The 21,257-nt window shown below is 51.1% G+C and overlaps 2 protein-coding genes across 2 annotated transcripts in view; both read right to left on the bottom strand.

Moving 5' to 3' along the window:
* Nucleotides 1-10,271: 10,271 nt before the first annotated feature.
* On the bottom strand, nucleotides 10,272-12,001 carry DIRAS3 (DIRAS family GTPase 3). The gene is made up of 2 exons (XM_057399188.1): nucleotides 11,843-12,001; nucleotides 10,272-11,453 (listed from the first exon to the last, which is right to left on the bottom strand). Exon 2 carries the CDS (start codon nucleotides 11,366-11,368, stop codon nucleotides 10,772-10,774), a length of 597 nt encoding a protein of 198 aa, XP_057255171.1. The 5' UTR covers nucleotides 11,369-11,453; nucleotides 11,843-12,001; the 3' UTR covers nucleotides 10,272-10,771.
* A 7,343-nt stretch (nucleotides 12,002-19,344) lies between these two features.
* Nucleotides 19,345-21,257, bottom strand: part of WLS (Wnt ligand secretion mediator) — a 32,880-nt gene continuing 30,967 nt past the window's right edge. Inside the window, exon 12 of the mRNA XM_057399175.1 lies at nucleotides 19,345-20,805. Coding sequence (XP_057255158.1) covers nucleotides 20,696-20,805 — 110 coding nt within the window. The 3' untranslated portion in view covers nucleotides 19,345-20,695. The remainder of the gene's footprint in view (nucleotides 20,806-21,257) is intronic.

Genomic DNA, 21,257 nt, shown 5'->3' with positions numbered 1-21,257 from the left:
TGCTGCCCAGGCAGGCCTGACGTGCCTCTGCTTGTGGGGTTGAATGCTTTGATGCTGTGAATTGCTTAGGAATACATCTGTCTTTGGAGCAGAGGAGGGCAGTGATTAATGCTTAAATACCGGTTGCTGCCTGGGAGCCTGCAGGAGCACTCCATAGAGCAGGTTAGGTTTGATTTCAATCTTGGTTTTATACCAGATTCGTGCTGTTAAACTCCAGGAGGGCACAGGAACAGCCGGGGTTAGACATTAGGAAGCTCTTCTCTGTGAGGGTGCTGAGGCGCTGGCACAGGGTGCCCAGAGAAGCTGTGGCTGCCCCATCCCTGGCAGTGTTCAAGGCCAGGTTGGACACAGGGGCTTGGAGCAAGCTGCTCTAGTGGAAGGGGTCCCTGCCCGTGGCAGGGGTTGGAGCTGGAGGAGCTTTAAGGTCCCTTCAACCCAAACCAGGCTGGGATTCTATGATTCTATGATTTGCTCCTTTTCCTTGTGTTTCTTCTGTGTTAGAGCTGGGGACACTTCAGTGCTGTGAAGCGTTGGATGCTCAGGACATTGTCATGTGTTACAGCCCGGTGCCAGATAAAAAACCCGAATCCCTTAGGAAAACTGTGAAAAGGGAACGACTTCCTCGTAATTCCTGTTTGAATAAAGAGCTGCCACTTTCCCCCAGGACCGCAGCCAGCCGGGCTCCGGGGAGCGCTGCCCTCTCGTGGCGTAAGGCAGCATCTACACACGAATTCCCTTCTAATCATGAGCTTCATTAATTAACCACGGTGTTCTGGGTGCACTGGAGCACGCACGGGGCACGTTGTCAGACGGACTCTCCAGAATGAGTTCTTCAGATCTGCAGTGATACAAGCACAGTTTTTCCTTTCTCCTCTAGATGCAAATACATATCTATATATATGTGTGTGTGTGTATTATTATTATTAGCATGTATCTGAAGAGTGTGTTAAGCTCAGCACAGAGCACCCAGGCTATTAAGTCTTTGCTTCACGACTTTGCTTCTGACTATCCAGAGGAATCTGTGGAGATATGGGGAGATGAACCAGCTTTCCTGTGGACACAACAAAGCAGTGACAAGAATTGGCTCAACTAAAACCATGGCAAACCTTCCCTGCTGTCCCCCAGCCCATCTTGCTGTCTTCACCTCACTCTCCCCTGTGAGGAAGGTGACAGGAAGCAACTGTTTGGTTTTACAGCATGCTTTTCACACATCTTCCACCTGAATGTCAACCTTAGCTATTGCAAAATCAGTTTTGCTATTCGATTCTTTGATTTAGCTGCCCTTAACCCCATAGCAGAGTGTGAGCATTGCTCTGAATGAGAGGTAGCAACCCACGCCTGTGGGATCTGGAGCAGTACCCATGGTGTAATCCCACCCACCACCATCATTTCTCTTTGCTGGACTCTCATTATTTCCTGTGTAACGAGGTTTAGAGTTCAGCCAAGGGACACGCTGCAGTAATATAAACCTGGAAGACAGGAGATCTGCTCTCAGCATGCGTTTGGCCACATTTCTTCAGCGGGTTTAACACTGCTGCTCCTTTCTGCCTTGGATGCACGATAGCCCATTCCAGGCCTGGCAGAGGAGATACTGCAGCACTACTGCATCACCAGCCAGACATCACCTGCATCCTGCCCCAGTGAACTGGGGTGCTGTTCACTGAATGAGCAATGAGCATGTATCTCGCAAATAATCCAGTTCCAGGGGTGAGGATATCACCTCTTCCTTGCCAGGGAATGAGACACTATCATATATCATGGAATGGTCTGGGTTGGAAGGGAGCTTAAAGCTCTCACAATTCCAACCCCCTGCCATGGGCAGGGAAACCTTCCCCTAGAAGCAGGTTGCTCCCAGCCCCTGTGTCCAACCTGGCCTTGAACACTGCCAGATTTATAGTTGCCAAAGGTACTTTATAAATGAACCAGATGTGAACAGCCAGCAGTCAAGAGGGGTTTTCTCTGGAGCAGAGGAGTAATCCAATTCCATGTAGAGATGCCAGGAAGGAGAACCGGATGTACAGGAGACAGCACGGTGTCATTTACAGGGCAGACATCCCTCCGTGCGTGTCTTGGAACCAGCACTATGACCCTGGTCCCTGGCCAGGGGTTCAGCCCATGGGGACATCTCCAGGAAGTGATGGCCTGGGGAGGGGCGCCAGCCCCTCTGATGCTGGTGGAAAAGGGTCAGAAAGGTCCCCCAGTGCCTTGTGGCAGCAGAAAATGGATAAAGGGGTGAGAGCTACCAGCTTCAACCATCACCAGAGAGGAAACCAGAGCCCAGGCTGCCTGGCTTGGCTCCCTCTGCTTGCCCACCCATGTGCCAAGGAGCCAGCCACAGCAGTATAGTCTGATCCTCCTATAGGGTCATTTTGCCTTCCATTTATCATGTATTCCTTTCACAAGTGAAGGGTATCTCATTTAAATCCCCATCACTGGCTGATGGATGCAGCCTTCCCTGGCAAAGGCTGTCCAAGAGGAGCACGTGTGATAAATGACCCTGTCCTGTAAGAAAACCACACTGGTTTATATCGTACATGTTACAAGAGCAACTGGCACCACAACACAGACTGAAAACATGCAGCAGCCTAAAACTGCCTGAGAGGGCTGTAGCCTTCTCATGCTCCATGTAACAGAAATGCTCTGATTAAACAGCAGCACCACGTGTAAAGAAAACGCAGGGCTGTAGATTTCCCCAGACATGCACAGTTTGATGGAATAGCTGAATACATTCCAAACTGCACAGCCTTTAAGGGTGTATTGCACACAGGTACACCGCTGAGGTGGTTCTGGGTTGGCTGCTTCTTGCCCCATCCCCATCCCGTGGGCTGAATCCAGGAGGAATCACAACCCTGCTCTGGCTCCTGCTGAGCACCCCCCAGCAGGGCTGTGCCAGGCAGCACCCTGGACCGTGCTAAAGCAGCTTTGAGCAGTAATAAATGCAACAAAACACATTAAACACCAAATATCCTTCTGTTGGGCATGACTCACGTTACAGACAAACACCCGCCATGCTTCAGCATCCTCCTTCCTGTGTGTAAAGACTATTTTATCACCTAAAAAAGAGCCCAACAAATCCAGCCCCTGTGGGAAAGAGTAATTTCTTACAATCAATAGAAATATTTCCCATTTTTGAACCACATCCTGACTAATCTTTGCAGAGAATTAAGACATAAGCCAATCTCCTCATTCCAGCTTGGCCAGCTGGTAAAGCATCTGACAGCAGAAATAGCTGAAACAATTTGAGCACAAACATCCCCTTGTTCATTCATTTTCTTCCCCTTTCCTTTTTGTGGGCTTTACTTCACAGAAATGACACATCAGGACTGCACAGCGAGAGACCTGTGTCTTGCAGCTCCAGTGTGCTGCTCCTCGGAGGTGGAGGGAGGATATCGCAGTTATTCAGCTACTCCTTCACATCCACATTAATCCCAGCAGATCGATATGGCCCTGAGCATTTTCCAGAGGGAGGTTTTATCTGCTGGATGGGCTCTGCTCCATCTCCTGCCCGCCTGGGATCCACCAAGACAGAAGCAGCAGCAATGCAGCCAAGAGCTGTCTGCTCCACAGCAGCAGGATGTGGGCAATCAGCACCAGCTGAAGAAGCCTTTATATCACTTTCGTCTCAGACAAGACTTTGGTCTTGGTCCAGGGACTCCACTTGGCAGATGGCTTTTTACCTCCAAAGAGGGATTTTCACTGCCTGGGTATGCAGTGCTTGTCCCTCACGCACCGGGAGCCCACAGGCATTTTGAGGCAGATAATGGGATGCAGGCGTTCATAGAATCCCAGACTGGTTTGGGTCACCCAGCTCCAACCCCTGCCACGGGCAGGGACCCCTTCCACTAGAGCAGCTTGCTCCAAGCCCCTGTGTCCAACCTGGCCTTGAACACTGCCAGGGATGGGGCAGCCACAGCTTCTCTGGGCACCCTGTGCCAGCGCCTCAGCACCCTCCCAGGGAAGAGCTTCTGCCTAAGAGCTCATCTCAGTCTCCCCTCTGGCAGCTTAAAGCCATTCCCCTTGGCCTGTCCCTACATCCCTTGTCACAAGCCCCTCTCCAGCTTTCCTGCAGCCCCTTCAGGCACTGGAGCTGCTCTCAGGTCTCCCCTTCAGGAGCCTTCTCTTCTCCAGGCTGCCCCAGCCCAGCTCTCTCAGCCTGGCTCCAGAGCAGAGCTGCTCCAGCCCTCGCAGCACCCCCGTGGCCTCCTCTTAGTTGGAGAAAACCATGTAGGAACAAAGCAAAAACCACAACGTAGGAGAGAAGTCTTCACATCTCTATCCTGAGATATTTTTAGCTGAAAGGCACAAATGCATCACTGAGATATAAAAAGAAAGCTCCCACTGCTCCCTGTGATGGAGACTTCGGTGCGGTGCTCTGCCTGCTGCCCACCCCAGTCAGACACTCACTCACCCTACAATGGGATGGGAGCAGGGACTCTCAGGGGGCTGGAAAGGAACCCATTAAGGAAAGGAACAGTCTGTGCTCACCTGCCTGCCCACACGACACCCCAGAACAGCTCTCTTCAGGGGCAGGCAATCCTCATGCTGTGGGAAGAGCAACAGACACCTTGCATTTACACACGGGCACGATGCAGCGTATGTGGATAAGCTTTTCAGATCCTGATCCTTGGAATAAAACATTAGCATTACAAAGAAAAGCTCTGTCAGATAGAACCAATTTCCTCTTACCATTATCTGAATGGAAAACCAGGATGGGTTTCTATAAGGGGACTCCTCATCTAGATGCATCTGTGCCCATTCTGTTGTTCTGGGCAAAAAGGACCAACTTTTTCTGTTCTCCATGGGGAGAGAAAGGCTTTGATTGCTGCTGGCCATCTCTCACCATTGGGCTGTGCTATCTTTTGGTGTCAAGGATGTGATCACACCATGGTGTGGTGTCACAACGCTGCATATCCTGCACACATCCTACCTCCTCTAGCATGTCAAAGGGGCCACATGAGGAATCAGGGACACCTACAGCTTCTGCTGCAGGCTCAGCCCCAGGAGACACCGGCTGGGTAAATCATAGACTGGTTTGGATTGGAAGGGACCTTAAATCTCACCTAGTTCCAATCCCCTGCCACAGGCAGGGACACCTTCCACTAGAGCAGCTTGCTTCAAGCCCCATCCAACCTGGCCTCGATCTGCTGCTCTTTGTTCTTTTCAGGTTTCCAGCAAGCCTGAAAATGAGAGGGAGATTGTGCTTTCCTGGTTTAGCATGGAACCAGAGCCTTCCAACTCAACCATCCCTCAGTGCTCTGCAACCCTCCTGTTGCCCCTCAGTTGTTAGCTGGTAGAAAGTATGTGCATGGGGAGACCACCATGGCCCATTGCTTCTCGGCAGCTTGTGCTGAGAACTAGATGAAGTTGGATGGGGTTGGAACTGGATGAGCTTTAAAGTCCCTTCCAACACAAACCACTTTATGATTCTATGGTTCTATGAAATCAGACCAGATGAAGCAGACCAAGGCAGACCCCACGCCTGCTGCTGTGCCCAGTCGTGCCAGCAAGGCTGTACTGGGACCTAGGACCATGGGACACTGTGACCTCCTGCAGAACAGAAGCAGCCAAGCCAAGGCAGTGCTGGCACTGGGTCTCTCCATCCTTTCTCTGCTCTTCCTGTCCTTTCCCATTATTAGATGTCTGCTCAAAGGGGAGGGCAAAAGGAAACAATTAGGGTTAGCAGCGGCAGCCTAACATGCAGCAATATCCATTAACTGGGAGGCTGCTCTGCTGCCATTAGCTTTGAGCCGCCTTTAGCATTTTCATTAGCTCTTGGATGTTTTTGATGTACTTAATTTATGCCACCGAAACAGTAGATGATGGCAGCTGATGATTAAGATGTGCTTTCACTCTTGTAGAGTGCGCCGAGTACCTTGTAGCTACAGACCATGCATATCAAGAGCTATTGCTTATTATTCAGAGTTGTTACATTAATCATGTGCCTGCTTCGCTCTGGGAAGAGGAATTAGAATATAGCAATATTCTGTCTGCTTGTTTTTAAAATACATCTGTGGGTGGACACTGCAGCTACTGCTCACATCCCTCTCTTCCAAGTGGCAGAACTGCTGTTTGTGATTCTCCTCCCTGGTGTTTTCTCCTGACACTGATTTGGTTGGCCAGAGCCAGGAAGGAAGCTGCCTCCAGCCAGTCGATGAGTGCTGCATGGAAATAATAAATAGTGCTAATTGAGGAATGTTTGAATTTCTGGGCTGCAGAGATGAAACCTTGGAACAGCTTTAAATGAACAGTGCTGTAGCATTTTTCCTCCAGCAGAGAGACAGAAGGCCCACAGTGCCATTATCTTTGTCCATTAAAAGACAATTTGACACCTTCTAGTCTGAATACTCCTGATCAAGTTCTCGGAAATGCACTGCAATGTCATTTCTGAGCATTATTTAAGAGCTCTACAATAGCAGGAAGCAAGGAACTGTTTTTTTAAGAGCAAAATTTGAGCGAGGCTTTAAAGCAAGCTAGAGATGCTGAAACACAGATTTAAGGAAAACCTGAGTTAATGCTCCACTTGGTCCATGTTGCTTGGTGGAGAAACTGAATGACAGGGTTACATTAGTGCTGGAAATACATACCTAGCTGGTCAAAGCTAGGAACTGCCAGTCCTCACTAAGTCCTGAGAGGGTAAGTGCATCTGAAGTGCCTCAGCCCTCACCCAGCCACCAACACGTCTCTCAATTCACTCAGGATGAGCACAGAGAATTTGTAGTCAACTGTGTTCATCTCATGACCTGGGAAGATGCTCTGGAGGCATCAAGAGCAACTCGACAAGTTGTATCAGTGACCCTGTCTCATCACAGCTGAACCTGTGAAGAACATTGCAGAAAACCAGCGAGTTCTGGGACTGAATGAAGGGGAGGAAGAAAGAGACAAACAATATTTAAGTTGCGAACTAGCGAGTTACCATTCTGCATGCTCCATATGAACAGGGTGTTGAGGACATCTCCAAGCTGAGGAGTTTACAGGATGCCTAAATAGCTCCATAAAAAACATGTTGTTGCTGCCTCATGGAGAAGCATGCTGTTGGCAAACTGCAGTTAAGGACCAAACCTGTCACGTAACACAAGAGCCAGTTCAACCAGGCTGCAGAGCTGCTTGTTACTGCAGAGGAATGATTTTACCTGAGTGTCTTTCACTGGAGTATCTTCTGATTCAAAACCACCCCACATAGATCTATTCTCTTATAAAGCTGCACTTACTCGAACAAGGCTAAAGTGTTTACTTGCAGCATAGACTCCTCACACTACAAAACACTAATCCTTAAAATCATTCCTTTAATTCAAAGTGCTCCTCCATGAGAAATAAAATTTCAGCATGTGTGCAATAAACTCCTCAAACACCATCTGCAACAGGCACATACTTCACTATTGTTTTAGCCAAAACTTACCCATCACTCCTCAGAAACAATGGATCTTCAGCTATTCCCCAGTGAGTCCAAGGGGTGTATTTCTACAGCTACAGCACCCCTCTGGAATAACAATGTTATTAAAGACTGCTGGTTGTAAGAGCACAGGAGGAATGATGCCAGTGCCTGCTCCAAACTCACCAGACCCAGGTGAGGAGGAGGCAGATGCCAGTACCAGGTTTAGGAAGTGCCATTCATTTCCAAGTGGAATGTGGCCACTGTTTTGTAATGATTAGGAACCATTCCAAAAACACGGCATTCTTCACTCTAGCTACAGCTGTTCTCCACATAGCTCCCTGGGAGGCTGTGAAGATACTGCCCTGTGATTTAGATTTGTGTAGAGCTCTTAAGAGCCAACATCTTGACAGGCACCAGTTCAACTAAACCAAATTTCCCTCCTTATAAGCATGAGAGATCACACACAAAAATCAGACAGCTCGGCTTATATGGAAACAAGTTAGACAATTTATTTCTTACTACAGATGTAATTTACGATACAAGTGATGGAGCACAACTCAAATATAGGTTATTTACACAGCATGAAAGGCAGCCACACCAGGCATTGCTTACTCCCAGGCTGGGACACTCACCATCCTGCACCAGGAGCCCTCCAGCATCCCCAGCCCAACATCCCCATCACGCAGCTGAGCCTGTGGTACCTCCTCTCATAGGCACCACAAGCAGCCTGGGGCACCTGCCCGTGATTCTCTAGGGCACAGGCAGCTCTGAGCCCATTTTCATAAAATCCCAGCCTGGTTTGTGTTGGAAAGGACCTTAAAACTCATCTGGTTCCAACCCCTGCCACGGGCAGGGACCCCTTCCCCTAGAGCAGCTTGCTCCAAGCCCCTGTGTCCAACCTGGCCTTGAACACTGCCAGGGATGGGGCAGCCACAGCTTCTCTGGGCACCCTGTGCCAGCGCCTCAGCACCCTCCCAGGGAAGAGCTTCTGCCTAAGAGCTCAGCTCAGTCTCCCCTCTGGCAGGTTAAGTTTTGTCTGTAGTAGTTGTTCCCTGCACTCTGCCAAGCCCCAGTCCTCAGTGATCTCCACATCACACCCAGGGAAAACACCGCAGTGATGACGAGATGTTACAGAACACCTCGTCTGTGTGAATAATTACAGATACAGGCTGCCCTGCCTTTGCACAGGCATCTCTGTGAAGGCAGTGGGAGTTGTAGAGACATTAGCAGGTCTCATGACATTTCAAAAAGGCTTAAATATAAAATGCCTTATAGGGGTTTCAAACACTGGAACTGAAATAGTCTTTGCCATAACAATTGTGAGATGCTAAAAACAACCCGTAGAGAAGCATTGCGTGTGTGGATGTGAAAGAACAAAGAGATCAAGATCCATGCACAAAGTTAGAGAGCAAAAAGCAAGAGCTCTTTTCAAGCAAAGCCCTTATGGATGCTTCTACAGCTGCCCTTCAGCTTGACTCACCCCTGACCACAACAGAAGGGAAGGTTACACATAGCAGTGGCACAGAGGACTGTACCAGTCAGCACCACAGGTCCAGCACAGGAAGCTTGTGGGATATCATCTCCAATGAGATCAGGTGCAAAGTCTTTGTATCAGTGTGGCAAATGGGCACTTTTACTTTGGCAAGCATAACATCTCAGCACCAAACACTCATGCAGAACTTCAGCTCCTGAAACAATGAAAAGGGAGATGTCCTGTGGAATCAAACAGCATGAGAGCTGTACGTGGGGCAAACTCCTCTGGCACACACAGAGCCAATTGTGCCCTCATGGTTGGGTAGGAACAGACCGAGGAGACCAAAACCCACTCACAAACAGACATAGGAGTCAACAGTGCATGAGGAGCCAGCATGGATTGTAAGAGTTGTTCAGTATGTGAGATATCAACATGGAGACAAGCTTCATGGCTCTGTGGGTTAGTCTGCAACACATGAGCAAATGATGCCTGAAAAGACCCTTCTCAAGCATCTTACACACAACCCCAGCACTTAGTTATTAATAGCCACTAATGTGTTCAAACTAAGAAAGGGTATGTACTTTTCAGCATCTCCTGCTCCATATTTTGTTTAACAATCAAACAATTCCACTACAAAAGTGCTATAAAAAGAAGCAATTCCTCTTTTCCATGTCTCTTGCATCAAGACTACATTGCTGTGTAAAAATCACATCTACACTGCAGTACTGAAGTCCTTACAACCTTCTGCTCAGAGCAATACACACACAAAGTAGATCTACAGCACAGGTTCAGAGTGAGTACTTGCACTTGAAATCTTTCTCAACCATGCACTGCAGATGAGGCTCATCATGCTTGTCTCTTGTTAAGAACAGCCAAAACAAAGAAAAGTGGGAGGAGGGAGACAAGAGACTAAACCCGTATCTCCAGACCTTTTATTTGTGGGAAGTGACTGCTGAAAGTTTCCATCTGAGAGGAGTTGGCTTTAAACCTGTGGCTTCCAGGTATAGATGTTTCTTCCCAGAGCAGTGTTACCTGACTGTATGAAATCTCAACTAAAACCTGGGTAACTTGGATGAAATAAGAGAGGGTGGGGACATATATATCCAAGAGAACTCCAGGAAGACTGCAAAAGTAGCTTCAGCCATGTGCAAAACCAGACTGCCAGTTGAGAAAGGTGAATTGCCACTATAAGCAGCTACTACACTGGCTGCTACTCACAACAACCCAATCACCTTCATGGAGGCAGCTCTTGCCTAAGGATGTGAAGAATCATCCCTGGATTTGGAGCCAGAGCACATGGAAGCCCCTGCCTCAGTGAGCAGGGAGGTCAGAGCAAGGGGACAAGAAAGCAAACAGCCTGCTCACATGCAAGTATAGCTGTAATCACTCTTGGAACTGCAGCAGGCTCAGGAATCACACAGCACATGGGAAATGTGAACTTCTTACATGGAAAACTGAGTCTTTGGTAGGCAAGCCAGTCTGTCTGCCAAAAATACAAGCATCTGGAGCCACATCCACATTCATTTGCAGTGCAAATGCTTGGCTTTGATAAAGATGGATTCCTGAAAGCAATTTCTGAAGTATACACATTATAAATATGATTTCTTTTGAGCTAACAGGCTGAAACACTGAAACCTAGCACGTACTCACAGGAACAAAGATGTTTGTTTCTGGCTGACATTCTTCTATACACTTCTTGCATTACAAACTTCCAGTCACATGTAATTGCTAGCACTGAACATTTATTGTTTTTTAAAAAATAAACATGCAGAAAGCCATCCCCTTTAAACCCAACACATAAAATAATCCCGTGGAGATCCGAGAGAAAAGCAATAGCCCTGTAAGGCATGGTTTTGTCTGAAACCTCCAGCAGAAATGCATTTTCTGTGGGAGTCCGTGCTCCAGCTTTGTCCAGCCAAAGTCAGTCACATAACAGTGCACTTGCCTTGCAGTTTATCTTTCTTCTTCTGCTGCTTGGACTTCTTTCCATCCACCTGGAGACTGATAGTTCTCCTCTTCTCCAGATTCAAGAGCTCCTGGAAGAGATCCTGTACGTTGTAGTTCATTTTGGCTGATGTCTCCATAAAGGAGCACTTCCACTTGCTGGCTAATGCTTGCCCCTCACTAGCATCCAGCTCCCTCTGGGTCTCATCACTTTTGTTCCCCACCAGCATTATGGGGATTTTTTGGATGTCCCCTTTAATCTGACAGATCTGTTCAAAGATGGGCTGGAGATCTTCCATGGACTGCCTGCTGGTGACGGAGTACACCAAGATGAAAGCATGCCCTTTGGATATAGAGAGCCTCTGCATGGCAGGGAACTGGTGGCTTCCCGTGGTGTCTGTGATCTGAAGGGTGCAGATGCTCTTGTCGCAGCTGATGACCTGCCGGTACGTGTCTTCGATCGTGGGGACATAGATTTCCCTGAAAGTTCCCCTTACAAAGCGAAGGACCAGGGAGCTTTTGCCAACCCCTGCTGCTCCAAACACAACCACCCTGTAATCGTTGCTTTGTTCAGGCATGTTTGCTGCGCTGCCGATACAAGTGAAGGCTTTAACTGGAAAAGCCCGAGTTCTTCGAGTTTACACCCCTTTATACAGAGGTGGCCTTTATAGAGAGGTGGAGATGGGAGAGGGGAAAAGAGAAAGATGTGTACGGGGAGAGAGAGAAAAAGAAATCATTCACACCAGTCTTGTAATTTCACAGAATCCCAGCCTGGTTTAGATTGAAGGGACCTTAAAGCTCATCCAGCCCCAACCCCTGCCACGGGCAGGGACCCCTTCCACTAGAGCAGCTTGCTCCAAGCCCCTGCGTCCAACCTGGCCTTGAGCACTGCCAGGGATGGGGCAATTTTACACTATGTTATTGAATAAGCATTTCAATAAGTCACTCCCCTCCCACCTTTTTTGCATTAAATGTAAATACCCCCCTGCCACCCCTCCCCAGCCGCACACCCCATGCACACTTAACGTTATGAGCGGTGAAAATGAACTCACCTGTAGCCATGGGCTCCAGCGCTCGGCAAAACGGGACCGGACCCGCCTCCCATCAGCGGGAACCGCGCCGCCCGCGGCCGGGGCCCCGCCGCCCCGGGGATGGGCGGGGATGGGCGGCCCCGAGCCCGCCTCCTCATCGCTTCTTCTCCTCCTCGCTCCCGGAGCGCTGCCGTTCAGGGGGCAGAGCCCCGGGCCGTGCCGGGTTATTCCCGGTACCCTATGGCAGGCATTTAAAGCTTGTTTTGCTCCCGCACTCCACCGGCAGGCCGCGTTCCGCCGCCCAAAGCAGCAGGGTAGACCTGATGTACGCCCTGCCTCAGAGAGGCCACCAAGCCCCTCGCGCTGAGCTCCCCCGCTTTGATTTGCCTCCCTCATGCTGGTAAATAAGGAAGAGTTGTATTTCACATTCACAAGCAGTATTTTTCACAAAATCCCAGCCTGGTTTGTGCTGAAGGCACCTTAAAGCTCCTCCAGTCCCAACCCCTGCCGCGGGCACACACCTTCCACTGGAGCAGCTTGCTCCAAGCCCCGTCCGCTTCTCCGCCCCAAACACCCTCCAACCCGGCCGATCCTCGCACGTTAACCGCTGCCCCCAGCAGGCAGCCATGTCCCCCCTGCTCTCCACCACAGCAGAGCCGCCCGGGCCGCCCTCACCTCCCCGCCCGCCTCAGTCCCCTTCCCTGCCTCCGCCACGGCGGGCGGCAGAGGGCGCCCCGCGCCCGGCTGCCGCCTCACGGCCCCGCGGCGGGACGCGGCCGAGCGCAGCCCCTTTGCCCGAGCCCAAAATGGCCGCCGGCCCCCGTGGGGGAGCTGGAGCCGACCCCCGGGCTGAGGGTGGCCGCCCTCAGACCCCAGCCCGCGGCTGCAGAGCCACCGCCCGCACGGAGAGGGGCAGCAGAGCGGCCTCCACCCGCGGCCAGCCCGGCTCGGTAGCGGGTTGATGGGCACAGCGGATCGGCCGTGTTAAAGCACCGCTGCGTGCCTTGGCTGGCGGGGCTCAGCTCTCCTCGCCGGCTGCTGGCTGCAGGGAGCCAGAGGTGCAACATCTGGAGCAGAGGCTTAAGGTCCCTTCCAACCCATAGCATTGTGTGATCCTGTCTGTCGAGCGGACAGGCACAATTTGTTGTGGATTCCCTGAGGATAGAGCCAGTCTCGGCAACACCTCCCATCCTTACGCTTAAAACGATCCCTGCGGCTGACTGACCGGGAGGGGGTGCGTTCCCTGGATGAGAATTCCCGTTTTTAATCTGGAATGGTTTGTTTTTTCTCCCTCAGTATGACCCTGGGCTTGGAGAAGAGCTTCCCGGCTGGAAACCCGCAGGGAGACGCAGGGCACTGCGCGGCCATGAGGGAGGTGTCAGCATGGAGCTGCCCTGCCTCAGGGCAGAGGGGATGGTCCCCAGCCAGGCACTGGGGAAGCTGCAGTCACAGAACCCCAACCTGGTTTGTGTTGGAAGGGAGCTCAAAGCTCCTCCAGCTCCAACCCCTGCCACGGGCAGGGACACCTTCCACCAGAGCAGCTTGCTCCAAGCCCCTGTGTCCAACCTGGCCTTGAACACTGCCAGGGATGGGGCAGCCACAGCTTCTCTGGGCACCCTGTGCCAGCGCCTCAGCACCCTCACAGGGAAGAGCTTCTGCCTAAGAGCTCATCTCAGTCTCCCCTCGGGCAGCTTAAAGCCATTCCCCTTGGCCTGTCCCTACATCCCTTGTCCCAAGCCCCTCTCCAGCTTTCCTGCAGCCCCTTCAGGCACTGGAGCTGCTCTCAGGTCTCCCCTTCAGGAGCCTTCTCTTCTCCAGGCTGCCCCAGCCCAGCTCTCTCAGCCTGGCTCCAGAGCAGAGCTGCTCCAGCCCTCGCAGCATCTCCATGGCCTCCTCTGGCCTCGCTCCAACAGCTCCACGTCCCTCTTGTGCTGCTGCCCCAGAGCTGGGTCAGGACTCGTGCATAGCTCCGTGCATTTGGTACTGAAAGTGCTCTGTGCATTTAGGCTCCTGCAGGGACGTATTGGGGGAAACTATGAGTTTTCTCCCTTTTAAATCCAGACAATGCTCATGTCCATCAGGAACAGTTGCCCTTTTTCACCAACCTTTGCTGTGGTTTTTAAGTGCTGGCAACCCACAAGCCACTGTCTGTAACAGGCACCAGGTCCCACATACTCCATCTGCTGCTGTTGGCTCACAAGATTTAATCACCTCTCACCTTCCCTTTGCTGGAAAGCAATTCCTGCCCCTCATGCGGCTGTTGTGATGGTTCTCTCTGCAGGCAGGAGGACTTGCTCGCAGCAAACTGCATAACCTGCACGTCATTCGCTTTGCCTGAATCCTGCAATTCATGGGCATTTCCAGGACTGATTTAAACCCCATCATTTCTGGTGTTTATGAGGCATTTATCAACCATAATGAAATGCTAACTCTCCTATCTCAGCTAGCCACGCGTGCTCAAAGGCAGATAGCCCATATTCAGACATTTTCCGAGCTCTCCATGGTTTTGGGTGGGTTACCATTCCTCATTACTGTCCATCTGAGCTCAATTAGGGATTCAGCCTGGGATCTCACCCATTTTGGCAGGTCTCTCCCATCCCAGTGGCTGTGTTTTGCCCACAGGAGGCAGCTGAGCAAGGCTCAGCTACGTCCTGCCTCTCTGGGCACAGAACCGAGCCTGGAGGCAGCTCTTTGTAAGAGGTATTTGATAAGTAATGCGATATGAAAAGCCAACAGGCTCCTGTTCTGGGAAGGATTCGTGACTCTCCTCCAGTAAGAACAGTAGGAAAGGAGCTGTGAGTCAACTTGGCAGAGGCAAAAGAGTGGGAAGGTCTCCAGCCTCCCTGGAGAAAGGATGGAAAGAAGACCCATGCTGTGCAGCACCGCTGTCCTGCATGGGACAGACTGACCGAGGGGGGATACAGCTTGAAGGTGCTGGCTCAGTGCCCTGCTCTTGGGCAGGGTTTGCTCAGGACGGAGCTGGCAGCAACCAGAGAAATGTGAAATGGAAGCTTTCAACGGAAATGGGCTGTTTGTGAGAGCCCCTTTGTAAAGCAGAGCCCGGAGGGAGCAGGGGTGAGGCACGGGGTGCAGCTTTGCCTGGGGAGCTGCTGCTGCTACCCCCCAAAACTGCCTGAGGAGGAGCTCCTGGACCTGTGCGGTGGTGCAGGACAGCAGAAGGGGTGGGTGAAGATAATCAGGTCCCTTTCCTGGAGTGACTCTGCCAGGGATTGTTTCTGTTATCCCTTGGGACTCGCAGGGATCGGCTTTCCTGCATTACCCAGCCCAGGCAGTGCTCCTCACTGTTTTTCTATCCACATTAAGGGTGGTAAATCCCCCTTGGCCATTGCTTAGCAAGCATGGGGGACACCCCACCAAACTTCATCGGCTTCCTTTGGAGAGGAGGGAGGCTGCAGGGTCTTAACTTCAACCGGGATCCACATGGCTGAAATCATGCAGGTCAGCTTCTGGAGTACAGGGAAAGCCTGGCTTTAGCTGTCCAGTCTTTGGGCATCGCTGAGGCATAGCACAGCACTACCAGCTCCCAAAGGCCCTCGAGAATGTCCCAGTGACGTGGGAGCAGGGCATCCATCCTGCTTTGTCCTCCCTCTGCTCCGTTTCCATTGCTTTCCCTTTGGAGCTCACCAAAGCTTTCCTTCTCTTGATATTCACAACCAGTACAGCCGTCTTCTTAAGATTGCTTTGAATGTCACTGTGGAGAGGTGTGACACAGCAGCTGGAGGCAGAAAAGGGATTTTCCTCTGGAAATTACATAAATTAGTATTAAACCAGAGGATGTGTCAGCGGTGCTTATCAGAAAGGGTGGCTCTTCCTGGTAATGCCGAGACTTGGGAGAGCTGTTCCGCCTGTATAATGTCGATTAGGAAATGTTCCACAGTGGCTTATCTGTTTTAGAGGCAGAACGTCCATCTCATGAGCGAGCTCCTCTGTACCTGGAAGGGTGCCCTTCCTCTGGAAACACAGGAGGGATTTGAGCTCCACAAAATGAGGATGGAAAAGCAGAAGAGCACACAAGTATCTCATCCTGGATATAAACTTCCCTTGACTTGAGATAATGAAACAGCCAAAGGATAGGATGTTTTTAAGGATACAGCTATTAACCCTGGGGAGAAGGACCTGGGGGTGCTAAGTGAGGAGCAGCTCCCCATGACCCGGCTTCAGTGTGAGCTTGAGCCCAGAACCCCCCCGTGTGCTGGGCTGCACCCCCAGAGCGTGAGCAGCAGCTCAGGGAGGGGATCCTGCCCCTCTGCTGTGCTCTGGGGAGACCCCCCCTGCAGTCCTGATCCAGCTGGGGGGGGGGGGTTGGAACTAGATGGTCTTTAAGGTTCTTTCCAACCCAACCCATTCTGTGATGCTATGAGAGGTTCAGGTCGCTGCTGGAACACTCAAACTCGCCCAGTCACAAGTTGTTTCTTCCATTTTGAAGCTGGGTAACAAGGGTCAGATCCATCCCTGCACTGGAATCTCTGCAGCTCCTTGCTCAGCTCTTCAGCCACAAACCAGCTTTGGAGCCAGGACTCCAGTCCCAGGCTTTCAAGAAGACACAAAAAACATTTAAGAGCAAAACCCAACAAACTCTTCCAACCAAAGACGTTTGCTGACCTTTTTTAAGGTCCCCAGCTCACCCACAGAAGTCTATCACAACCCCTTTCCCTTCTGATTTGGCTGCCCATAGCACCTCCAGGCAGCCTTCTAGACTCTTGGGTAGTTTCCCCCGCTCCTCACCATGTCCCTGCGCAGTGGCACAGGAGCACGAAGCTCCTGAGACCGGTTGGAGCCCGAGCATCACCTTGGAGGTAACGGGAACTTCAACATCCGCCAATTCCCGCATTCCCGGAGGCAAGGGATTTGCTATGAAAGCTTCCGAGAGCCGGGTTGTGGTGGCGGCAGAGGGCAGCAAAGACCTGCCAGGGTCCGGCTGTGCCCCAGCCAGCCGGGAGCCTCCGTGCGCAGCGAGCCGGAGGGGCCGGCTGGAGGCGGCGGTGCTTTTACACTTACTCCCAAGCCATGAACCTGCCCTTTGGAAATCCATGAGGTCCCGAACGCGCGGCTCCGCCGCGGGCCTGCCTCCGAGCAGCGCCGGTGCCTTGCTGAGGCACGGAAGCTGTAGCCAGCAGAGGCTGCAGAGATGGAGCCACGGGCTCTGCCTGAGACACAGCCACCCAGTTCCCTTTCCCCTGCCAAGGCAGACCCTATTGCAATGGGATCTTCAAGCTGTTGATATTAATCTGTTGACATCATATTTTCCATTACTGCTTGAGTGCAAGGTCTGTGAAACCTTTTTCCTCTTTTCTCCTCCTAGATTATAGATAGAAAAAAATCGGGGGAGAGCAGGCTCCAAAGAATACAGCAGCAGATGGAGCACGCCCAAACTGGCACTGCAGAGGGGTAAAAGCAACATGTAAAGTTCACAGCAAAGATGCAACAGTTCCAGGGCTGGCAAACAGGGACAGAAAGTGCAGGGCATGGAGCATGAAGGGAAATAAGAGAGGCTGAGAGAGCTGGGCTGGTTCAGCCTGGACAAGAGAGGGCTCCTTAACGGGAGTACCTTAGAGCAGCTCCAGTGCCTAAAGGGGCTCCAGGAAAGCTGGAGAGGGGCTTTGGACAAGGGCCTGTAGGGCCAGGCCAAGGGGAATGGCTTTAACCTGCCAGAGGGTGATATGCTTTGGGACAAAAACTGTCCAAGCAGCGAAACTGTTTTCCCCAGCAACAAGTTGTGTGACCTGCAGCTTCCAGAAGTGCCAGCCCAAACAGAAGCAAGCCAGGGCAGAGCGGAGCAGCCCCTGGCAGGGACCAGGGCCCACCACAACTGCACAAGGTGTATATTTTATTTAAATTAACAAAACTACACGTTTTGCAGGCTGCTTGAAGCGGTCTGTAAAAACTGAACTCGACCTAACCAAAAAAAAGGAATATGTTTTAATAAGAGCCAGGGACTATTTCTGAGACATACAAGTAGGGCTGAGGAATTAGGAAGTAAAAAACCCACCCAACGCACACACATACACACCCCCCATAAACAGACTGTTAGTGTCTGACACACGATTTGGTTTGAAAGCTGCAGCTCCCTCACTGTGAGGAGCCCTTACAAAACACAGTGCTACCCTAAGCTGTGAAACAAACCGTGGACACATCTATGGGAACAACATAAATATCACGTAAGAACCCAACATAAAAAAGGACGTTAAAGTTGCAAAGTCGAGCACAGGGTGATGTGTGTTGATTCAGTTCACTTTGTACCTCAACTACTGCAAGTAGGAACACTGCTTGTTCCTTGGTGGGGGGTTGGAACGAGGTCTTAAAGGCCTTTCCAACCCAAACCATTCTATGATTCAATTCTTGGACCTCCCAGTGCTTACTTTCTGTGTGTAAATTGCTCACAGGTTACATTTTGCTATCGTGTTGAAGCTGTGGTTGCAGCACTTATTCCTTGTACAGTCGGTGTGCCCCCTCCTTTTATTTCTGTTAAACCACGTTTCCTTTCAGTATAAGGGCACTGTCAGCCCACTTTAAACAGCCCAAGCTTATAAAAACTTATTAGTGTTCCAGTTCAAGTATCCCAAAATCACCCAAAGTTAACTTCCTGAAGTAGTTCTTAGCACTTTTTCTGTGCTACAGTGACTCCACATGCTCAGACACAGCAGCACATGAGGGACCTCACCCAGAGTGATGGGTTCAATGTTCCTCAGCTCTGACCCCACATCCTGGCTGAGGTGCTGCTGAGTCCTCAGAGCAGCTCCAGTGCCTAAAAGGGCTACAAGAAACCTGGAGAGGGGCTTGGGACAAGGGCCTGTAGGGACAGGCCAAGGGGAATGGCTTTAAGCTGCCAGAGGGGAGACTGAGATGAGCTCTTAGGCAGAAGCTCTTCCCTGGGAGGGTGCTGAGGCGCTGACTGGGGTTGGGATTGGATGAGCTTTAAGGTCCCTTCCTACCCAGACCATTCCAGGACTCTATGAATTATGTGAATACCTCACCCCAGCTGAAGTGTTGACTCATCTCCAGAAAAATGGGAAGGGAAAGCAAAAGACAGGGAAAGCTGGTGCTGTATTTGGTTACTAACATGCTTGACATGGTGGCAGGGATGGTCAGAGCTGAACGGAGCAGCAGCAGTCCCATGCAGACAGTGGGATGGGTGCGCAGGGCAGGCAGGGACCAGCATCACTGAGCACGAGCTGTGGGAACTGGGATGAACCAGCATCTCCCAGTGCAAAGCAGAGCCCTCCCTGCACAGCCTCAGCTCCTGCCCAGAGCTCTCACTCACAAACTCCAATGTGACAGCAGAGCCAGCACGCATGGGCTTTAACTGGACATTGTGATGCACACATTGAGATCCACTAGAGATGGATTAAGGTTTCATAAATCATCTCATTTCTTGTATTTCCCAATTATATTTCTATTTTGCAGCCTTAATACTCTGACAATTGATGTGCAACTTCAGAAATTTTAAGAATCCAAGAACAGTATGTCCCTTCTTCCAGGACTGGTACCTGCAATGACTGTGGCTTTGGAAGCCTCCCTTCTTTCCCTCATCTCTGACCCTTCACCAACAGACAGCAGCAGCAGATGCTTATCTTTTAGGGGCAAAACCAGGAAGGTGAGTTACACATTACTAGCAGTTACATGTTACTAGCAGTTAACACAGCTCTTTACTAGGATCAGTTATTGAGGCCTTCCGGATCCTCCAGGCCCTGGAATGTGTGTCTGGAGTAGCACAGACCCTTCTGGCCACACGACTTCCCTCACACACCATTAACGCTCCTCTTAGCTGGTCCCCAGCACAGCCCAGTTTAAGCCTCCAGCCCAGCTCAGTCCCCACTCCCCTGACCTACTGCAGTGTCACAGCCAGACCTGCCCAGCCACAGCACAGGGGTGAGCGACCTCATTGCCTGATTCTGCTCCGAAAAACCAAATATCCACATCAGTCCAATAATCCCTGGAAGAATCCAGCTCTGCCAAGCATGCTGCATGCCAGCAGTGCAAGGAGGGGCTCAGAGGCACAGGAGCTGAGGACACACTGTCCCTCCGTGGCCTTTGTCTTCTCTCCGTGGCATGGAAGCACATAAGAATGAGTAAGCCATAACAAAAAGAGGAAGACAATAAAAGCAAGGGAAACCAAAAGGGGCTGAGAACAGGCTGTGGGAACAGTCCCTCTGGGAATTCAGGACAGGAGACCTCCCTTCTCCTGCAACTCAGCTCAAGCATCCGGTTTTTACACTGCCCTATATTTAACAAACAGCAGTAAAACCTACTGAGAAAGCAAGCTGCTGCTTCTATTAGAATTGTATGTATTACACACAGGCTGCTCCTTCCCCCAGCTGTGCTTCACTCAAGTGACAGGGGTTTGCTGCAAGACTGTACTAAAGACCTCAAACAAGGTTCAATACCATTATAGATGGTGGAACTGAATGTTCTTACAAGGAAGCGTTAGTTCCCCCCAACCAACACCTTGTTGAAGTTGCACACAAGAAGATGCTCCAAGTACCAAATCCATGCTCCCTGCCTGAGCTCCCAGCACCACCTTTATGACAGGCACACAACAGCCAAACAACAACTGCCCAACATCAGCTCTGCTCCTTCCCCTACATCTGAACAGGCGACTTTGCAACCTTAATGCTTTTCTGTCTGGTTTTTACGTGCTGGAGTGTAACGCAATGGACATATCCCTCCCCCCAGAAATGACTACACCAGGTTAAAAAGAGTTTACAAATGCTCTGCTCGGTGTCACGCTCTGTGAAACACACGAGGCACGGGGTGCTCGAGGAGCAAGGCAGGTCGGAGAGGGCTCCTGCCACAGGCCTTGTGCTGTCCTCTGCTCTCCACCCCAGTCTGGGTCCCGATGAGGCCACCTCAGCATCACTCCTGAGCCTCCTTCCGAGCCAGCTTGTAAACCTCCGTGGGCCCGTCCACGTGGGTGATGGTGGTGGTGAGCTGGAGCTCTTCCCCGCTGTTCACGCCCAGGTCACCTGAGAAACAAAGTGATTTCATTATAGTCCATCTCACAATGAAATACTTGGGAATTAGAAAGCAAAAGATCCATTTTATTCCCACCAGGCTTTCAGGAGCTACTTGAGTTAAGGACTGTGCAATGCTTCTATAAATGCCTTCCTGTTAGAAAGAAGCCATTCCCCCAGGACAAGGCCAAGGGGAATGGCTTTAACCTGCCCAAGGGGAGACTGAGCTGAGCTCTTAGGCAGAAGCTCTTCCCTGTGAGGGTGCTGAGGCGCTGGCACAGGGTGCCCAGAGAAGCTGTGGCTGCCCCATCCCTGGCAGTGTTCAAGGCCAGGTTGGACACAGGGGCTTGGAGCAAGCTGCTCTGGTGGAAGGGGTCCCTGCCCGTGGCAGGGGTTGGAGCTGTGTGGGCTTTAAGCTTCCTTCCAACCCAAACCAGGCTGGGATTCTATGATTAACTAAAATG

Source organism: Pezoporus wallicus, unplaced genomic scaffold, assembly GCF_028554395.1.
Source record: "Pezoporus wallicus isolate ANWC-B61680 ecotype Strahan unplaced genomic scaffold, APGP_CSIRO_Pwel_v1 contig_11395, whole genome shotgun sequence".
Lineage (NCBI taxonomy): Eukaryota > Metazoa > Chordata > Aves > Psittaciformes > Psittacidae > Pezoporus > Pezoporus wallicus.
The sequence above is the reverse complement of the archived record's forward strand: the minus strand, read 5'-3'. Positions and strand labels throughout refer to the sequence as shown.